The sequence below is a fragment of the Melospiza melodia genome, chromosome 1 (genome assembly GCF_035770615.1).
Source record: "Melospiza melodia melodia isolate bMelMel2 chromosome 1, bMelMel2.pri, whole genome shotgun sequence".
Taxonomy (NCBI): domain Eukaryota; kingdom Metazoa; phylum Chordata; class Aves; order Passeriformes; family Passerellidae; genus Melospiza; species Melospiza melodia.
In genome coordinates, this window is record NC_086194.1 from 19,821,353 (window position 1) to 19,842,828 (window position 21,476).

Here is a 21,476-nt window from a genome sequence, read left to right on the forward strand (position 1 = left end):
GAGTTAAGTTGCTGCCACATCCACAGCATGGCAATGACAGCGTTTCTTTGTCCTAGAATCCCCTTGGGCGTCAGGGCATAATCATTTTTCCAGGATCACAGATGAGCAAACAGGTGGGTACTCAGGGAATTGCATGGAAAACTCCCAGATTTGTAATGGCCACTAAATGTACTTTTTCTTGTCATCTGACTGTGTTTATCAGCTGTATGTGACTCTCCAGGGTAGAAACCACCATGTTCATCATGCTATCAGCTGTGACAAAAGGAAAAGATAAACTTCGAGACAATCCTTATTCTTTCTAAAACAAAGACAATTCCCTTTTTGCCTTCTGCAAAAAGAAGGTGATAAATATGTCTTTTTGTCCTCTTCCACTGTGCTTATTCAGAAACATGTAGGCACTGAACTGATATTTATCTGCAGTGTTTAATATAACTGTTGAGGGCAAGGAGTAAAAAAGAACAAGGACAAAAAAAGCTTTTTCTTCAGTGGCTCATAACAGTGCCAATGGCAAGTTCTGCTTTAATAACAAAAGGAGCACTTCTGCTGCCTGTTGAAGCAGAAAGAATATATTGCTGAAGAAAATAAATCAATGTAAATTATTTTAAATGTCCTGCATTGTATTATTCTAAGTCAGACAAAAAAGGTGAAAACGATGCTGTATGAAGTGGAGAAAGGATGTAGCTAAATAGAGAAAGACATGAATTATTTAAAAGCTAATGGATGACAGAAACAATTCAACACAGTTGCAGATGACTTATGATCTGAGAATTTGCCTTACAAGCTTATATAACATTAAGAGAAGTAGTTGAGTACTAATGCAGTAAGGTGATGTGAAATACTGAATTAGAAGGAAAAGAGCAGCAAGTGAGAAACCAAAATCTGTGCCCTGTAGTGAGCTCTATGCTTCTAGCAAGTTGCCACTTTAGCCACAATGTTTTAAGCAAAAGGCACTGACGAGTCCCAAACTCTGGGCCTCTGAGGCTGCACTATACTCCGTGTGATGTATCCTGTGTGACTCTGTGCTCCAAGGATTCCTGGGTGATAGAGGGTTTTAGCTGCAGTGCAGTGCTGGGCTTTCCCCACCATGTGTGACCTGCAATCCTTCTCATCCCCTCTCAGGCCATTGGAGATGCCATAGACAAGTGCAAAAAGGTAGAGAGAGTCTTTGTAATGGGCTGTAGCTTTGTTCTGTCTCAGAGGATGAGGACAAGAGCTGCTCTGCTACATAGCACACAGAAGTGTTGCTGCTCTTGAATGACTTGGATGCCTTGAGCTACCTGGGACTGTTTCTGCCAGGATGCTGCAGTCAGCAGGTTGAGTGAAGTGAAAAAAATTGCTGTGGTAATAAAATGCCCATAAGGCTGCTGCAAAATCACTCACACAGAGCTTATGGAGCTAGGGAGCTCCATCCTGCCAGGAGCTATGGGAGCTTCCCTGCTGCCCCAAAGATACAAAAGCCAAAATTTTCTTATGTTTATCAAGTTTCAAGTGACTGCAGGACAGCTGCTTAAATACCATGCAGCCTCATTAAGGATGCCAACTTTGTTATATCTTAGTTTGTAAATGATAAACTATAAATGGACGTTAAAACAGTCATGTAAGTTAAGATGAGTGATACTTACAGCATAGCAATTTTAAAGAAATCAATTGACTAAACAAATATCATCAAGCAGATTGGAGAATAACTAGAAAGGAGTTTTTGTGTGTGTGCATATATATGTTTGATTTTAATGGGCCTGGCTATCGAGTGAAATAGCCTGAGGAAAGCAGCTGCCCTTAAGTGTAACCAAAACTGAAAAGATGTGGTTTATTTATTTATTTATTTATTTATCTGGCCTTAATCAGACATCTCAGGTAATATGTAATCTATAGCTCAATGAGATCTGTCCCTGTGATTCAGCTGTAGGGAGCTGCCCTTATTATGGAACATTTTGTTAGGGAGAATATGATATGCTGTTGCCTACATCTGTCTGTCTACTGTAGATTGCTGCTCAGGGGATACTAAAGATGAGGAATGGCTAGCCTGAACATCACACTGATATGATTTGTGCTGTTTTCTTCTTCTGAGATGTGCACACTTCTTAACTTCATGTTAAATCACCAAGCATTTGGCTGCAACAGAGATTTTTTTTCCAAGATGTACCTGTGCTATCAGCAATCACATTAATTAGAGTGCAGTAGCAGTGTTTAATCAGGGCAGGCTATAAGCAAGGCTCCATGACAGAGGTGTGTGCACATTTCAGATTGTTATCTGCACTTTCTGGTTCTGATTTCTGTACAATAAGGGACTGGCTGCACCTCCAGACTTCTCAGCCTACATCAAGATATATGAAGGTGTGAAACACCTGAGGGAGAAGAAAGGAACAATACCATAGTGAGAAGAAAATTCCCTGACATTCTGGAAGAGTTATAAATGTGTGTGTGAAGGACATTCAGAAGCAAAGTAACCTTGCCTATGATTTTCACACTCATGTAGGTATTTCCAGAAGAAGAATAGTGATGACTATGGGAACATGATGAGCTGAAATGACAAAGTGTCGATAAGCCCCTCAAATTTGGCTTTTTAAAGGTCAGAAAGTTTTTAGCATTAGAACATTGAAGGACTGGAAAATAGTATAGCACATGCTATAAATCTTCGAGCAGATGCCTGAAGAAAGCTATAAAAGAAATCAGTATTACAACATACATATGATTTAATTTCAATGAATCATCATTTTATAGTGGCCATAACATGAAATCTCCATCTTCCTCTGAAATTGAAGGTTAAGAATGATACACTATTTTACATTTCCCTGATGTTTATATAGAACTCTGAAAATAGCATGAAGGAAAGCAGAAAAATAAAGCAGACATCTTAAAAACCTTGTAAGATAACAGGGAAAGCACTGTTCTCTTATACAGAATATTGTGTTGTTATTGAGATTTAGTGAACTGGAAAAAATCCCCAACTTAAATTAGTAAGTGAACAGATAAAAGAGGAGAAGTTATAGTTCCACACATTTATTAGACTTTACAGACTCTAGTGGTCCATCTCATGAATCAGATCGTCAGGATATATCAGTTACTTCTGCTTGTCTGAAAATCTTATTTATAGGGTGTAATGCATTTCCTGTCTCTTTTATTGTTTTTAGTAGGGCTAGGTCATAATAAGGTCTTGTATAAAAATGACCCCTTCTTATTCAGTGGCTTTGGTTCCACGTTTAGCTCATCTATGTAATAAAAATATGGTTAAGTAGGATGGGTTTGTAATTATCGCTTTGCTCCAGGCAGCACAATTTGTCAAGGCAATAACAGAGAGCAAGCTGGAATGTAGCCCTGCTCACACCTCATCAGCAGATTGTTTCCTGCAGCCCAGCTCCTGGAGGAGTTCTAGATGTGAGCAAATCCATCGAGGGCAATCAAAATGCACAGGTATTACTCAAGGCTGAAAAGGAAAACAACACTCCTGCCCAGACCTCTGACATCAGCATTCTGCCTTATGTGACCTGCATTACTGGAGCTGATGGATTGGGAGTAAAACCACCACACAGACCTTCAAGGTCCAGCAGTGATTTTTCTGGGGTAATACTTCATCAAAAATACAATTAGGTTGATGTACCCTATTTTTTTTTTTAAATTACCATACAAAATAAATGGGTACTAACACTCTTACCAGAAAAATGTGTATTTTGACTCTATATTACTTCAGGGCAAATGATTTTTAAGAGAATTTTTTCTCTTTTTTTGTTGAGCTACTGGTTCAGGGCCTTTGCGGTGTGGATCATCTCATTTAAATTGGCAACATAATCAATTTAACATAACCATATTAATCCATGATGTGGGCCTGTTACAAATATGAGTTTGGCCTGGTGTGCTCTCCACTTTTTGGGAAACAAAGTATATATATATATTTTTTTTAAAATATATATTAAATTAGTAGATTTAGAAGTTAGTTTCAACTGTTTTTTTTTTTTTTTTTTTTTTTTGCAGAAGCTTTTACTGAGTTCAAGAGCTTACATTGAATTTCTCCCAGATAAATTTCTTCCCCTGTGTTCCATTTCATTAAAGTGAGAGAATCCATTTTATGGTAAACGAACTAATTTAGAAATTTATTTAGCTGTCTGTAAGTCCCAAAATGAATCCAGCCTTTTTTTTTTTTGCCCTATTTCTTATTAATCTACAGGCCAGATACATTATCTCACTTCCAGTTCCATTGAAAAGAAAAAGAGGATTACTTTTTTAATTCCCATTTGCCATCACTGCAGCAGTCCCAGAGAATTAGAAGTCCATCTCTCCATTTATTTTTAATACTCTGATTACTGGCCACAGTTTGGAAACAACTTCTGCAATACCCAGTGCTGCAATATGGATCTTTATTCAAGTATTAACTAGCCTATTTTGGGCTCATTTACCATTTTGACAAAATTAAATTGGCAATGTTGAGTTTGGGTTTTATTTAAGAACAGTAGAAATAAAGTGACTTTTTGCTGCTCAAAACTAAGGAAATCTTATAATGAAATGAATCTTTTTTGAAATTGTTAATGCTGAGATAAGAGACTAGCCCTTTGGTTCCAATGCTGGAAAACAGCATTGCTTGGATTACTAAAAACTGAATGCATTGCCAATGGGTCTTGAAAGTCTGGCTGTGTCTGCAGCCAGTACTTCAGGATTCCTCCTGTACAGACACCTCATTACCTTCTGGCACTTCTGCAAGTATGAATATGAAGAATGCTGCAAGTATGAATATGTAGAATGCCTGGTTTTGCTGTTCAAATTACACTTGGATTCTGAGCCTCTTAGGGAATCAGACACTGCTCTTTCGTGGTGTTTCCACCCATATTTCTCTTGTGTTCATTTACCTGCCCATTCTCCTCTTTGACTTGCTCACCTAGCTAAGCTTGCTCACTCTCCTGAATCCTGGCAGCTCTTGCTAGCACTCCAGATATAAAGTTGTGTTTTGCAGTTTATAGTATTTTCCCCATAAAAGCATAGAAGAAAATTTGAGTACTGGAAATCTCTGGCTTTGCAGTAGAAAACTTAGAGCTGTAAAGGACTTGGTTACAGCAGCTCCATGGTAACAGGTGAGGAGAAAGAAGCTTCCTTTGCCCATGCTCCAAATCAGATGGACATGCTCTAGCTGGATGCATGATGCAGGGTATCTGTGATGTTACCAGGGTGAGGTTGTGCTGACTTGATTCTATTCTTCACTTGAGAATATGGATTTTAAAATTACTTGCTGTGGTTTCTTGTATGTGTGCATTTTAAATTATTGTCCTGAGGTTTTAAAGCACGTCAGTTACAAGAACAGCTTACATTTTTTTCTTTACATTTGTTATTCATCCCTATTAAGAGTCCTAAGGGTGTGGGAACTTTCATGTTGGAGATTTTATCAAACTGAACATTTCAGTTACCACTGAAAAAAAAGAGAACAGAAACTGCAAATAGGTGGGAAATACACCTCAGTCTCTTTCAAGTGCATTTTTTTGTGTTTGCTTTGTGTATGGTTGCTCTGGTTTCCTGTGATCTTTTTCCACTGCTATGCCAATAAGATTGATATTGAAAATATTGAAAAAATAGGCAGCAGGGTCCAAATCTTGCCAAGGTAAATCCTGACTGATATGAATGGGAGCTGGATTCTGCGGAGTCACTTATCAGGGGTTTCTCAGGCCAATAAGGAAGGGAGGAGTGGTTCATTGCCAGCAGTCAAACCACCACCACTACCACCATCACCACCACTAGAAATGGTGAAGCATGAGGGGATCACATTTTATACCTATCACTGTCATATTTTCTGAAAAATCTCTTTGCTCAGGATTCTTCTCCTGGAAAAATGAGAAGCCTCAAAGAAAAATGAAAACAATAATTACCTGATTTGCTTCTCCTGTGTTTTGCTGCTTTGCAATGTGTTTGGACATTGTTTACCAATGGGTGATTTTTTTTCATGGGTTTCATGTGAATTATTTTAACTTAATGGCCAATCACGGCCAAGCTGTTTCGAGGTTCTGAGAAGAGTCCTCAGTTTTTGTTAATATCTTTTAGCCTTCTGTCTGTATCCTTTCTCCATTCTTTAATATAGTTTAGTATAGTATTCTTTAATATAATATAGATTAAATGATAATAAATTAGCCTTCTAAGAACACGGAGTAAGATGCATCATTCCTTCCTGCCAAGGGGCACCCTGCAAATACAGCATATACCTGCTGGGTTTCTGCCCCTGTTGTGATAAGAGCAGAGGTGGCTAATGGCCTCTGCTGTGCTGTACCCTTGAGGTGACCTGGTGGCATGTGCTCCCTCCTCCTGAAGCCCAGCCTCTTGCCTTTGCCCACACTGATGATCAGCTGTCAGCTGCTCCCATGTTAAAGCTTCCTGTGGGCAATTCACCAACTGGCACTCATTGTGAGGATGTGCTCATTTCCAGAGCAACATGCTCCCTCATAACCTTCTCCTTGGACAGTCATCAGATCAGAAATGCTCTTTGTGAGCTGGATCTCTGCTTTCCCTTTTAATGCAATATGTGCTTTAATGCAGGGAACTTCACTGGTTGCAGGCAAGGTTTTCCTGAAAGGGATTGTGTCTCTGTTTAAGTCATATATGAGCATGACAAAAATTTTCATCCTGAATAAAGCTGTGTATTGCATTACATAACCTCTTAAAAGAAAAAGAAAAGAGCAACCTATATTTATGAGCAGTTTTGCATGGTATTTGCTCCACTTAGGCTGTAATGCTTCTCTGATACAGATGCTTAATCTGTTCTTTATTTTCAAGAAAGCCATGCAAATGTCATCCAATAATTCTCATTTCAAATCTACCCAGCCCTCTGGCTAATCACTGTGGTAAATATTTTTTCAGAAATCTTTCAGAGGCTGCACAGAATTAGCTGAGCCTTGGGGATTTCTTTTTCCTTTCTGTCTTTTTTTTTTTTTTTTTTTTTTCTGTTAGATTGGAGTTTTTGTTGGCAGTGGTGGACTTCAACAAGACTGGCTGCTGTGCAGAGGCAGAGGGGAGGGCATCTTGCAGGTTACCACTGCTGATGTATCTGTTCTAAAGGAAGAAAGCAGCAAACAGCAGAGTCTGAGATGATCTGGGTATGCACAAAGTTCAATAAGGTGATTGTGTATTAATCTCTCCTCTTTCTCTCCAGGTGTGCATCCCTTTGCCTCCCAAGGAGGTGTTGTTCAGCTGAAGCACTCTGGTTTTGGGCACTTCAGTAACTCATGACTCTTTATGGCTTGCATATCCCAATTCAATATCAATAGAAGAGAGCTAAACCTTTGCCTTCATTCAGCCGTTGCAGTCAGTGGGATGATTAATGAAGGAAGATGCTTGCTAGTATATTTAAATATCACTCAATTTTTTTCCTCTCCTCCCTTTGAACATTTTCTTAGTAATAACTGTAAAAAGATGCTTATATATGGGATTTTTACCTATAGGTTTTTTAGTATTTACATGCCATTCCTAAATGTTTGCTTGAAATATTTGAAACTTTAGCAGTGGAAAACTTTTGTGCTAATATCAAAGATTAAATTAATTAAAGATGGAAAATTAATTTCAAAATATTTTAAATTATTTTACTAAAAATATACAGCACAACAGAGTGGCATGCTAAATACAGTCAACAAGGGGAACACTAATACTATCAATCCAGGTAGGCATTCATATATTGAAACCTAATGAAAAAGTTTTGCCTTTTATTCATATTTTGGGCTGCTGATTATGATTATATCTTCATGGAAAATGAAAGGCAACTTCTGCTTTATTCAAATGAAATGTACTGCCCTCTAATTAATACTCAGGGTCATTCCATAACAATTTTTGTGAAAATATTTGAATGTTAGTAGATAAGATGAGGAATATTTCTTTTCCGAGCATGGTTTTACTCATTCTTTTCCCATTATCACATGTAACAATTGACATTCATTTACAGTACTTCAGCTGAGCTCTGTGCATGCTGTTCAACTATTAATATCCACTGCAGGGAGAAAGAAGGAACAAAACCACAGAGCTCAGAGTTTCTCTAAGCCAATGCATCATTATTCAATGTAGAGAGAGGTGACAGAACTTTTACTAAAACAACTGTGTCTATAAACCTTGGGTTGTTTATACATTATCTTAGAAGTGGAAAGCTGACAGATTTCCAGTCTGCAACCGGCAGTGGTTGCAGAGAAGACAGGGACTAGGCAAATAAAAGCTCCATACATCATTTAGTTCCCAAAGTACAAGGTGACTGTTCTAAACCATTAGAACAGATGACAGCAAGACTACCCTCCCCACAGCACTTCATTGCTTCTGCAGTGAAGGGTTCATCTGATTCCATTACTTTCTTGCTCACGATTTCCTGTTCTGCAGGAAACGGAAAAAACTTTGGCTTTGGTTTGTGAATATGTGTTTGCACATTCTTTATTGCTCTCGACGCTCATCACAGATACCCCAGCATCCTTCAGGAATGCTTTACCTCTCCTCACTTCTAAGGCACCTAGCAAGTTAGGGAACAGTTTACTGTGATCCAGAGCTTTCTCACATCAGCTCCAGGCAAGAAAGTGTTTCCAGGGAAATGCATACCTAAATCTATACATTGGTGAACTGGATTCCTGAGGATGATGCTGATGAAAAATGACATAACATAAATGGGTAAGGGTGTCCTATGCCCTGTCTGTTGCTCATAAAATAGCAGCATATGTCTAAAAATCCACATCTTGCTGATTGTGGGAATCTAGCATCTCTGATTCAACTGTATATTTGAGACAGACACAACCTGAAACTGCTTGCTACTTCTACAACTTGCAATGAAACCTCTAGACTGGAAAATTTACATACTTTGGAAATTTTTTTGGTATCTGATCTTATATAAAAAATTGCAATCACTCAATTGCAAACTCCCCAGGTTTCTTGTCATGTCTGGTTCCCTCTAGGCAGAAATCTGCAGGCCAAGATAACCTCTGAGCACTTGTCACCTTTCACTGACATGCTCACCTGGACTGCAGGTGGGGAGGACAGCATTCTGGGAGATCTGTCAGGTCCTCACCTCAGGATGCAAAGCGTGCTGCAGATACAGAGTGAGACCACTTGTGTCATCTTTTATGGTAACAGAGAGCTCTTGCTCTGAGAAAGCACTCAAAACTCAAGATACATGGTTGACAGCAACTGGAAGGAGTGGGTGAGGGTGAGGGCATGCAAGCTGTGTGTGTACATGGCTGCAGGAGACAAAGGCTGTGCTCACCCCACAGGGATGACCTTGGGGACTGCTGAGGAGATCCTTGGCTCACACTCAGCACTGACAAGGCAGGGGCTGGCACAAGGTCACGCTGTTTAATGGAGAGTGCAAGTCTTAGCAAGGTGCCACTGCCTCTTTGCTTTCCAAGGATGAGTGGCACCTGCAGTCCTTGCAGCATCTCCTGCCCTGCCCTCATCCTGCCCACAGCCCATGTTGGAGAGGGGCTGTGGAGGGGTCAGGTCCCAGGTGGAAGCAATTCCATCCATTGATAGCACAGCTACGCAGAGTCTGTGTTTTGCAGAGTTAGTTTTTTCAATCACAATCTGTTTGTAAACCTAGACTGCCAGACTCATCTCTCCAGGAAGAGGATTCCTTCTGGAAACAGGTCATTATGAAAATGCCACATATCCAGGAAAGGCATGCCATTTTCTTTTGGAAAGCTTCAGCTTGCCACTAAAACAGTGGTGACGTACTCATAGTCAAGTCAGAGCTGGAAATTTTTAAGGTGAAAAACTTTAATAAAAGACAGCATTGATGATATTTAGTCAAATCTGACCCTCAGATTACAGTATGTTTTGCTACTTTTCAAAAAAAATTTAACAACTTTTATTGAAACAAAACAAAAGTCTAGTAATAAAACTAGCAGTCCAAAAAAAGCTAGACAGGAACAAGTAACATTTCTCACTAGCAGCTTCTAGATGTCTGAGGAAATACTGTGCCACCCACTCAGACAACAAACCAAATTTCTTTCAACCTAACATTAGCAATTAACAAAATAGTCTTTTTGTTTTTTGAGTCAGAGCTACACCAAAGGAAATAATGCAAAATGCATGGGAAGACTTTAATTAATATTCCTAAACATCATGTTCTTGGAGACCACAGAAACAACAGGCATATATATTAATTAATTGGGTAAAATTATCTGCTTAGTTAAATGGATGTAATTAAGAGTAATGTCTTGACGTCTATCTTTAAAAGTCCTTACTCTGCTTTAAAAATATCTGGGACAAGTTTTTCATTGAAGAGACCAGAATTTTGTTTGATAAAAATTTCTAAGCAAAAAGTTTCTGAGAGAGTCAGCATTTACCTTGCTAATTCATGTGGACAGGATCTAGTCAATAACAGTAAAATCTACTTTCAAATAGTTCTATTAACCCAGAACCCACATACAGAGGAAAAATCTAGTGGAGTTGTTTTTTCAGATAGAGGCTTATTTTGAGTGATACTAAAAGTGGTCATGATGACACATAAGTTAGAACTTAAAGTAGTAAAAGAAAGTGAAGTAGTGAGAATGCAGAGTTAAGTCAGAGATGAAGAACCAAAGGATAAAATGTAAGGCAGGATATAGGTATTGACAAATCTTGCAAGAGAAAGAATTGCGTCAAAAAGTGTGGAATGTCCTCTGGAGTCATCATGAGACCCACTAAAATGAGCTGTTAATAGGAGAGCAACTATTCTGGTTGGGAAAGAACTGCATCAGGAGATGAGACTCTGTTCCTGTCAGAAAGATACTTTATTCTACTTGGCATGCTCAAACATTTTCTTCCCCATAAAAAATTAAAAAGTCAAGAAAATCACTAAAGATTTGACAATACACTGATAGTTAAAGGACAGCTTTAGATTTATGATATTGTTTCAGTCAAGTCCAATCAGCTCACAGACTTGAATATTTTATCCATGTTCCAGCCATAGGGATGCTGGCTGCTCTGATAAAATTAAATTGATCTGTTTCTCTCAGTTCCACACAAGCTACATCCTGCTTTGTCACATTTGGCTTCTGATAAAACACTACTGGCACACTGTTCCACCTCAAAATGCTGCCTGTGGCTCACGCCTTTTTTCCCTAAGGAGTGACATAAACCATCCATGAGATGAAATATAGACGCATGCAGATTTGGACAGAAGCCAGTTGTTCCCATGACTTTTTTTTAGTTTAAAATTACAGAGCTGGCATGAAGGAAGACCTCATGTGTTTCCAGTCAGTGACACTGGCTTACAGTATCAATGCTCTCAAGACTGTACATAAGGTTTCTTGCTGTACCATCTGGGAATACTGAAATTCCTCCCCTTCTGAATTTTTCCCTTCTCATTCTCCTACTCCAAAAAAACCAAGACTCAAACCCAATGCACCATTACATCCACAAAGAAATTAATAGCAGGTATCGTCAGTTCTTGAAATCTCTGTCTAAAACATGAGAAGTAGGGTTAAGGCTGCCCTGTTGGTCAGTAGCATTTATTTCTGCAGCTTTTTAGGCTTCAAGCAGTTCTCTGCAAGAAGGCAGAGGCAGGTGTAAGGATTCCACTGGTCTTACTCGAGAAAACAGTGCATGCTGCTGGTTTTTCTCTTCACTGGAGGTAACAAATTCCCCAAGATCAAAACTGTTGATCTGAGCCAAATTTGTGATCTATTCCAGTTCTGTTCCTCATGGCTAATATTGTGGACTTTGTGTAGCTGAGATATCTTCTATGTGAATGTCAAATGTTGTCTTTATACAAAGCTTCATTGCTTAGCATCAGAAACTGTTAACACAGCCATTGCTTTCTCCACTGTATGGACTCAAGGCAAAAATTCCCTTTGATGATGTGTGAACTGAACCATGATCCAACATGGGCTACTCTGAATGCTCTAGTCACCCACCTACTTTGTGAAAATCTGCCAGCTCTTGACAACTGCTTGCAAAACCTTGTTTAGAGAACCTGTACAAATGAAATGACGTGTGTTACAATTTACAGTTTCTTTTGCTTATCCAAGAAGTTCTCTAATAGAATATAGAAATATTCTCTTGTTTTCATTGGAACTCTTTTCACTTTACAGAAAAGAATATCTCTTCCATGCTCACTGGCAAACCAGCTTCCTTTTCCATTGCTTCCACATTTGAATGGCAAACTAATGGCGTGACTACTCAGCAGTCTCAGGTACTCGTGTAGTGAGTTTTTTATGGTTTGAACTCTGTTGAACAAGAAATATGATGAATTTTGCAAAGCCAAATATTCTGTTCAGCTTGTGCAAATTTAATTTGGTTTCCACAGTTTCTCAAAATCCAGTGATGTATTATCTTTTCTCCCAGAATTCCAGCACACACATTAGTTGTAAAATGAGCTTGATCTGAAGCTAAATTATAATGTTGCATTGAAGTAGGTTGTTACTTACAAGACATCTATATAATTCGCAGCAGAAGCTGTAGAGAATTAGAAGGGCAATTATAAGAAAAAACCCCCTTTAATATAGTGTTCTCTGGAAAATTGGCTCCCTTCACAAGAATGCTCAGAGCAGAAATAAATCAGGGTGTATACATCCCTCAGGTCCAATGCTGATGGGTATGGAAGAAAAGTCCATGAAAAAAAGGTCTTCTGAATATGCTTTGGATGGTATGCAACAAGGGGCAACAAAATTTGAGCAGAGAGGAGAAATATATGGAACAGCTGTTTCTTGTGAAAGTCTGTGTTCTCTTATTCCAATACGTCATGGGATGGTGCACTGAGGAACACAGAAAGCAATTCAATAATCCCCTCTTTATAAGTATGCATATGTGAATGAAATTACAATTCCACTTCTTCAGAAGTTCTACAATTTCTTAATATATGAATACAACTTTAGAAATGCTAGGGTCTTTTTTTTTTCAGCAATTTCTGTGTGTAGTAATATACATATATTTTTTACACACACATACAAATATATATATGTATATCTGATTTAATGTTTCATCTTAATGAGATATGAAAGCTACTTAGTAATGTGCTTTGAGTTCTCAGAATTAAAATTTTCCTTTATCTCTGTGGAGGAGGATGAGCTGAAGCACAGCATTGAGAGTGTTAGGCATTATAAAACAATTGACACTAAAATGGAAAATAATAAGAAAAAAATGTGACAGATCTTGCAATAATTAAACAGCATTAGACAAATAAAATTATAGGGAAGTTTAAGAGTTAAAATAACTGTTGGGATAAATGTCTGTAAACAAACATTTTTTCTGAGTAAGATTCAAATGAAGGACCACTGGGAACGCTAGTGAAACCACCGTTTCAGACACTTGGATGAAAATTTATGAATTGTTGAAAAACATTTCAGCTGGATTTCTGAGAGGGCTATATGACTTTTTTTGGTCTGTGGCAATTAAACCTGCTGCTTTATAAAAATATAAGAATAGGATTCTCAGTTAATCTCAATATTTTATCAGACTTCTAGATTAATGTTTGTATAATTTTTAATGTGGCAATTTTAATTATTAAAAAATTAGAAAACCAGATGGAATTACAAAACAGCAACAGATTACTTAATTAACTTTTGCCTATTGGGATAAATAGAACATATCACAGAATATATCAAAGCAGACACCAATGAGACACTATACATCCATTAGTATGCAGGAGGTTTTCTCTTCAGACAGCAGTTCTTATCAGACATAAGCATATGCCTATCCATTTTATTAAATAAACCCAGCAACTTCTCATGTTATAATCCACAGCATATAACATCGTGGCAAAAACCTGAAGAAGTATTCTATGATGCTCCCTGCAGACCACTGAAATCTCCCACTAAGTACATGGGGGGGAAAAATGAAAAAAAATTGGTTGCTATCATTTTATGAAGTTGTGTAACATGTAAGTTAGTCTGCAAATACTAACAAACATCCTTCAGCTGTGAAGGGGCTTTAAACAAAAAGTAATCAAAACACCAGATTTTAAAATTGTTGATATATTTGTTTAAGCATATCACAAATACTCTGTCAGCTCCATTGCATGTTATGTATTACATACCTGGATAAACATAGGAGTGAATCAGATGAAGAACAGACCTGTAAACCCATAATAATATAAATCTTCTTTACTTATATGAAATATCCTTTGAACTTATTGCAGTACTATGTAGATTTTTGCAAATTCTTAGTATAATTTGCAAAGATGTTCTCTGAAATAAAAATTATTTCAAACAGGATTCCAGAAGCTCTACAATTGCTTCTTTTGGAAAGAACCCCAGCTGATGACTTCCAAGATTCCCAGAAAAACTGATGATAATTATTGCACACCAAATATGTTCCTACATGATGTGCACTGATTCCTTTTTATTTAATAAAAATGTGTCACCATATATATGTGCATACATTTGGTTATTGCTATCAGAATTAAAAGCCTGCAATTTAAACTCAGCCTATTAGAAAAAGGGCTCAGCAGACCCACACAAATGGAAATGACTACTTGCCACAGGTTTTTAACCAGGCTTTGAAACAATTTGTTTGTTAGTACCTTCAGATTAATATCAGTTAGTTTTTGAACAGTTTCAGTCTCATGCTAGATGATTCAAACCAGATGAAAATAAAAATGTGTTACCCAAAACAAAAGAATACAGAAAATACAGTATTGTAGTATTTACTGAACAAAATAACAAAAATCATGTTTGCTTTTTTTTTTAACAGCATTAAGTAATCAAATTTAGGCCATACAAGCATCAAGAAGTGTAAGTAACTGTACTATCAAGGTGGTATCTACAACTTTTTTAAACGGCTCAAAATCCAAAACCACAAATGTTGTCTACCTCACTTAAAAATCATTCAAGCGCCTTGTACAGTATATAAAAAATTGATAGTAAATGACTGCTATGAAATGTACATGCAGTACCTGAAATTTATATTTCAATACCTCAGGCCCAGATCCTCAAAGCATTTAGATTTCCACTCCTCAGGGAAGCTCTGGGTCTCTATGTATATTAACCCCCTTCCCTGAAAGGAGTAACTGTTTTTGATGGTGTGAATTTATAGTGTTGGCTTTCCCTGTGCAGGGAGGGAAAGGGTCAATTTTACAGAAAGAATGGTTCCAATAGGCAGAAAGTTTATGGACTGCAACTACATGAACCACCTTCCCTACACAACATAAAAATATTCTAATATTAAGGATTATTTTACAACTCAGTGGAAATATGCAGTAATGCAATTCATTTCCTTTGTCTGGATGACAAAAAATGCAGTCTTAACAGTCACAAGAACCCGCCTTGTGTTAGCTATAAAAAAAAATATATTTATATATATATTTATGCAACTACTATGTGCATTAAACAAAACCACTGTATGAATCAGCAGGGTTCAATAACACTTGTATCTGAATCTCTGGAAGGGGTGCATTGAAGTCTATGGTGCTTCTCAGTAAGGACTCACAATGAAATGGCAAAGAATAGAAACCCATTTATTTTAAATCTTATTTTTCTTACCCCATTGCCTAAGAAATGGTCCATAAGCTCTCTGGCAGCTAAAAGGATCTGTTGCCTTTACTTCAACCTACTGCTGAGAAATGAAAAATACACCTTAATACAAACCTGATAATTCACTTTTTAGGGAACGCTGAAATTGAAAATCAGCCAAACATCATTGTGAACTCCCATGAAATAATTCCACCATCATGAAAATTCTCTGCTGTCTTCAGTTCTTACCAATCTGTGTATCATGAGTTGTTTAGCAGCCTAGTAATCAGCAATGTACAAGAAACATTGTATTATTCCTGGAAAGCATTTACATTGTGACTCACTCAGGTTGGCAGGTCAATTTAGAATTGAAAATTGTATTTCACATCTGCTTATATAAATGTTGGAAAAATCCTTTTCTTCTTCTTTACCTGTCTTAAGATACTTTTCTCAATCACACTGTGATCAATGCCCTTTGCACTGAAATGACACAGATTTTTTCCTCAGTCTTGGAGATAACAGAGAAGAAGACTTGAACCAAAGGGCAACACCCTTGCGCACCAAAGCTTTATTATATTTCTGATTACTGTGCATCCCCACACCTAAAGCAAATAACACGGCACTTGTGCCATGGTTCTGATACTGTAGGTGTCCACTGACAAGTGTTCTGCATGAACCATTGTGTCTCAGTCCACTAACAAAAACTACTGTGCAGTAGTAATCTGGTATCTTAGATAGTTTTTCTTCTTGGACAAAGTTTATCCAGAATCTTCTTTCTATCAGGCTACAGCAGCTTAGGGCTCCTTTTCTTTAAAGAGAGGCAAAATAAATGTCTTACACCTGTAGGCCAGTACTGGTGCTCTGTCCCAGAAATTTTAGCACTGCTCTGATACGATGAACCCTTCTTTTTCTCCCACTGGTTCCACCTCAGCATAGGCAGGATGTCCAGATCCTCTTCTGAATTTCATTGCTGGCCATCTGCTTGGACGTCGCTGCAACACCAATAAAAAAAGAAACTTTTATGAGGGGTATTACAATAAATTGTTAATAAAAAGATCTTACAATATCCTGCAATTTTGACCTCTCATACTAAACCACACTCCCTGTAGTTGTTACAGGAATAAAAAGGCACAGTTCAGCAGCAGCAAAAGTCAGAGGAATTAATACCTCTTTCTAAATTTATGGGGGATGACTGTTCTCAAACACATAAACAATTACCACTACTCTTAGCAATGAAGAGGATGAAATAGCTCCTGTCTAAAATGCTTGATTATTGGATTTGTCACATAAAGAACTGATGCTCCACTAACCTCTAGAGGATCTGTTCAATGCCCTTCCTTCCTAGTTCTGCAGAGAAATTTTCCAATATACTCTATGCCATGGGAAAATATGTGGCAGAGTTGACAGGAACTTTGATTTAAAAATTATTTAGGATAAAATTCTGGCACGCTTATGCAGGACTCACAAAATAATGGCTTCCTATTTCAAGTGCTATAATTTCTACTTGAGTAGTTTACTTTGATGGTTCAAACAGAAGCAACATTTTTATTTAAACTCTTAAGAACTTTGGGTACAAGAGCTTTAAGAAGTCCTAACCAGTTTCCACTAGGATCTTGGGTGCCTGTTTTAAAAACAGCTAATAAGCAGAGAAAAGAAACAGTTATTTTCTAGGGTAGATAAAAAAAATTCCTGTATCATTATGATATCTGTAGGGAGGAAAAGTGCTTTAAACAATCTGTATTTTCGCATGAATTAATGTCATGTAAGGCTCAGATTTTGGGTGACCACTCTGAGATTATGTCAAAGGGAATAGCTTTCAGGAAAATAGGGAAACTCCTTCATAGAGTCAGTGAGAAGAAAAATCTTTCCTAAAAAGTTTTTTCCCTATTGAAAATTTTATCTGCCAAATATACTGATTTATTTCTCTTTACTGACAAGAGTTACAATCTGCTTGGAAGGAGGGCTAGAAATACAGAAATTTAAATAGAAACATTGCAGGAAAATGAGAGGAGAATCAATGAAAACAAATTACAGCCTGTATTTTCATTGACAGCTCAAAAGCAAAATAATTTTACTTTATGATTTTTATTCTGAATATAAACACTGCATTTGATTTTCTGTCCCTATAATACCCCATTTTTATTTCCTTTCAATCACAAAGGAGACTTCATGCTGCTGAGGGGTGTTTTGGTGGGACAGCACAGCCACAGCCATGATGTTTTGCTGGGACTCATGGTGATGTTGGGCAGGACTCACTAAAGAAATCTTGAGGTGTCACTGGATCTTGTTCCCAACAAGCCACACAGCTGACTCAGAACAAAGTCTTCCTCAGTGACCATTTTCAGGAAGATCCCTCATAAAAGCAACTGCTTCCTTTTCCTCTCGTTGCAGGATCAGGTTACTTTTGAGGCATTCAGAGCTAAATTCTGTTTGGCAGGTAATTTAAAATACCAGACTTTTCAGCGCAGCACCTTCCTACAAAATAGGAAGGCAGAACACTCTCTTCTTTAATGGATGTCTCTTCCTAACAAGGAAACTTGGTCTATTCAAACTTTGGAGAGTTTTTTCTACCCAAGCTTGATTCTGTGTGTTTTCAAAATTAAGAAGGACAGTTTGGTTACAGCTAAAGAAAAAGAGTCATATTCTGTTCTCAGGCTCACTAAAGTAAATCAGGAATAATGCAATTAAATATAAAGGGTTTATTTCAGATTTACATTGGTACAAATGAGAAAGGAATTTGATGGAGAGGTCTCTAATGAAAAGGGAAAAGGAAAAACCACTGGAAAACTAGCAGGAAAGAATAACTAGAAATGGTATCAAATGGTGACACGTAAGGATGAGCTGGATTTTAATATATTAACTTGCTTCCTAATTTGATTTTAAGGTTTACCTATGATTAGTTAGTACTTCACTGCTACATTGATGATAGATACTAAATTTACCATTTTGTACTACTCTTTTTAATTGGCCTTTCCAGAAGATTAGTTATGGAACAGATGTGTATCAGTTTTAATGATACAAGCCATCAGACATAAATATTACTTGTTTTTCCAGAAATAAACCCAAAGACTTGAAGGTCATCTTCTAATATTGCAGTTACAGTTTTCTGCGGTTTCTTGTCACATCTGAGGTGAGATTTTCCCTTTATAGTGATTGTTTAATTTCAGCTTCATTATGTGCATGTTGACAGTTTTAAAAGAGAGCACTGACAAACTATCAACTCATTGCCTTATGTAACCCCTTAAAAGCTGTAAAAATATTTCAGCTTTAACTGAAAAAAACCCAAAAGTAACTTGATAGATGTTGGGAGATACAAAGTTCCTTCATTTGCTGAAGCAGCTCAGAGAGAATTCTGCCTATTAAAACTAAAGGGTAGAAGCTAAAGTAGCTTCTCACTCTGGTTGCAAAGAATTCTTCTTTTTGATCACTTTCCTCTTTTGACATCTTTCAATATCAGGGATTTTTGAGCCTTATAGGTCCTTGATTATCCATGAAAATCGTATAATCCCACTTAGATGTTTAAACAAAGGGTTTGATACATATCTGAGTGCAGTAATTGAACACAATCTAAATAAAACTCTGTTGTTATGATCTGAACATCGTTTCTAGTGTTACAGTTGATGATTTTTTAAGGTTGCTAGCTGTAGACCACCTTATTTCCTGCTGAACAGTAACCAATACTACAAGATCAGTTACGGGAGGATGGACAGCTGTGTTAAGTTGTGATGAAATACTGGTATCTGAAGACTGATGCCCTGCTTCTGGGAGTTTTTGGTGCTAATATTATCTCTAAAATTTATGTAATTTAACACTTTTCTTCTGAGAGGTAATTTATCAAAAGCAGTTGTAATAATGCATATTTTGTTAGCTGCAGCAATTTTAAGCTTTTACATTTCCTTTCATACATCTGTGTAAAGATGAATTTCTACCAGTAATGGACCAAAAGAACTTGGCAACAGGTATTACATATTTGATATTTTTACATCCTAGCCTCTATTATCATCCTTAGTCTATATTACTCTGAATACACAAAAATGGAATGAGAACAATTCTGTACAGAAGACAGTGAAGGAAAACATTAATGAAATATTTGCCCCTCTGTCATCTCCTCAACCCTGCCACGCACGTTTTTTTCTAAAAGATTTCTAAAACACTATCAAAAGTTTCTTTGTATCTTTCAATCAGCATAAAATCCCAGAGTGCTTCTGCATGCATCAGCTCTTCATTCCTATTCAGCAGTAAACTTGAACTGTGGATTTCATCAAGACATGCGCACTCTTTCTGAAACTGAATTTACTGAAGATAAATACTGAGTACAAATACTTGACATAACATGAGAAGGTCAATTTTTCCAAGTCTTGACTCTCCAGAGCTCCCTAGTAAACTTGATTTACCACTAAACTACACAAAATCTGAAATTATTGAGTACCTTTTAGACTGAATGCTCTGGCACAACTTTGTCTCCTCTATGTATTGATTTTTTCTATATTTCAATCTTTCAAACTTCCAGAGGGCTGGTTCAGTGTGTCTACTGAAGGGCTGCATCTTACATTTCCACTGATGTCAAATTCTTTGTCTAATTCAGGGGTGTAGGCACATTTAAATCTATTTAAAAGCTGTACTCTTTAATCACACTTTTTCGAGAAGGCAAATTTAATTCTGACGATATGGAAATATGCAAATATGGACTAATCAAAATTCTGTATTTATGCTCAAAACTTAGAAAAACTGTTATGACTTAAAAAAATAGATTAAGAAAAAGGGAACAAAATTATAGAAGGTCTTACTAAATGACTAAATAATTAAATGTTAATCTGATATTATTCAAGACTCATTAGTCCAAGTACCTGTCCAGTGTTAATCTGCCTCAGTATTCAGGGCTATGGTTTCTTGTGAGAAGTAAAGATCTTTCTGTTATCAATTACCTTGACCATAACATGTACTTTTGTGCTCAAAGTTACCTGAAATTTTTGCATGAGTCTTTAATGTCTTATAGAAACACCCAATTTATTTGACAAATCAGTAAGAAGTGGATGAAGCTATGAATATCTGAAACTGTACTTCTGATATATATTCCCAGGAATAAGAAAAGAACAATTGTCTGACACCATGTTAAATTCATATTTTGAAGAAACTGTTCTCAAATAAGGATTGCTTCAGACTTAATTTTAGTAGAGTCATTTACAGACTTCATTTATTTTTCCTTTTGATAGAAGTACTTGTTTAATGTATCTTTTTGTGACTTAAACCATCTTTCTATAACATTTTTTGCAGTCTTATGTTCATCTGAGGAGCTGGCTGCTGAAGGACAAAAACCAGAATGCCTCCTTCCTCTACACCTTTGACTTTTATTGTCAGTGTTGATTATTTATTTTAGTGCTTCTCCCTTGTGGTCAATTTAGGTTTCCCTTGCAGAACTGCTGGTTCCTGCTGAGCTGGATAAGCTTTGGAAAAATAACTTTACTATCAGTACTAGGCAATGACAGTGAGATCAATGACAATACTCCAAACGCCAGGACTTCAAAAGAAGAGGAGAAAAATGATACCTGTTCTCTTCTTTTAATCATCATCTTCATGAAACGCAATTCAGCCTAAACATCTGGACAAAAACTACTTGATGACTATGTTAAGCCTATTTCAAACTAAAAGAAAAATCCCCTGTAACAAACAATGGGCTATATCCCAGAAGAAAACAGCAAATCTATGTGAGCTCCATCAGCTGACTTAGCTGATGATCTCATTCTTTTTACAAAAACCCTTTTATTTTCTAATCTGTCTCCTATTTACTTCTTGCTTGTTCGAAGACATACACTGCATTTGTGACATGAATACAGAAACCTAGAAATGGTACATGGAAAACATGGCTGGATGTTAAGTCTGGCTCTTATTTGTGGCATGCTGTTACCAGCAGAGAAGTAAAATGGTGACCCAGGAATGTCCATTTATTTCCTGAGCTCTGAAATACCAAGAACTTCAACATTTTAACTATTTTCTCATATTATTTCCTTCTGCTAAGCAGATAGGGGGATGAGCAGAAGATCAAAATCTGAAGGAAATCTACTGCTAGATGTGTGTGCCAGTGAATGCTTTCAGACAAAATCCCTTATACAGCCC

General features: G+C 37.1%; 1 protein-coding gene across 1 annotated transcript in view; it reads right to left on the reverse strand.

Annotated features, from left to right (window-relative positions):
• Positions 1–13,870: 13,870 nt before the first annotated feature.
• Positions 13,871–21,476, reverse strand: part of PLXDC2 (plexin domain containing 2) — a 253,175-nt gene continuing 245,569 nt past the window's right edge. The window contains exon 14 of the mRNA XM_063150230.1: positions 13,871–16,354. Coding sequence (XP_063006300.1) covers positions 16,238–16,354 — 117 coding nt within the window. The 3' untranslated portion in view covers positions 13,871–16,237. The remainder of the gene's footprint in view (positions 16,355–21,476) is intronic.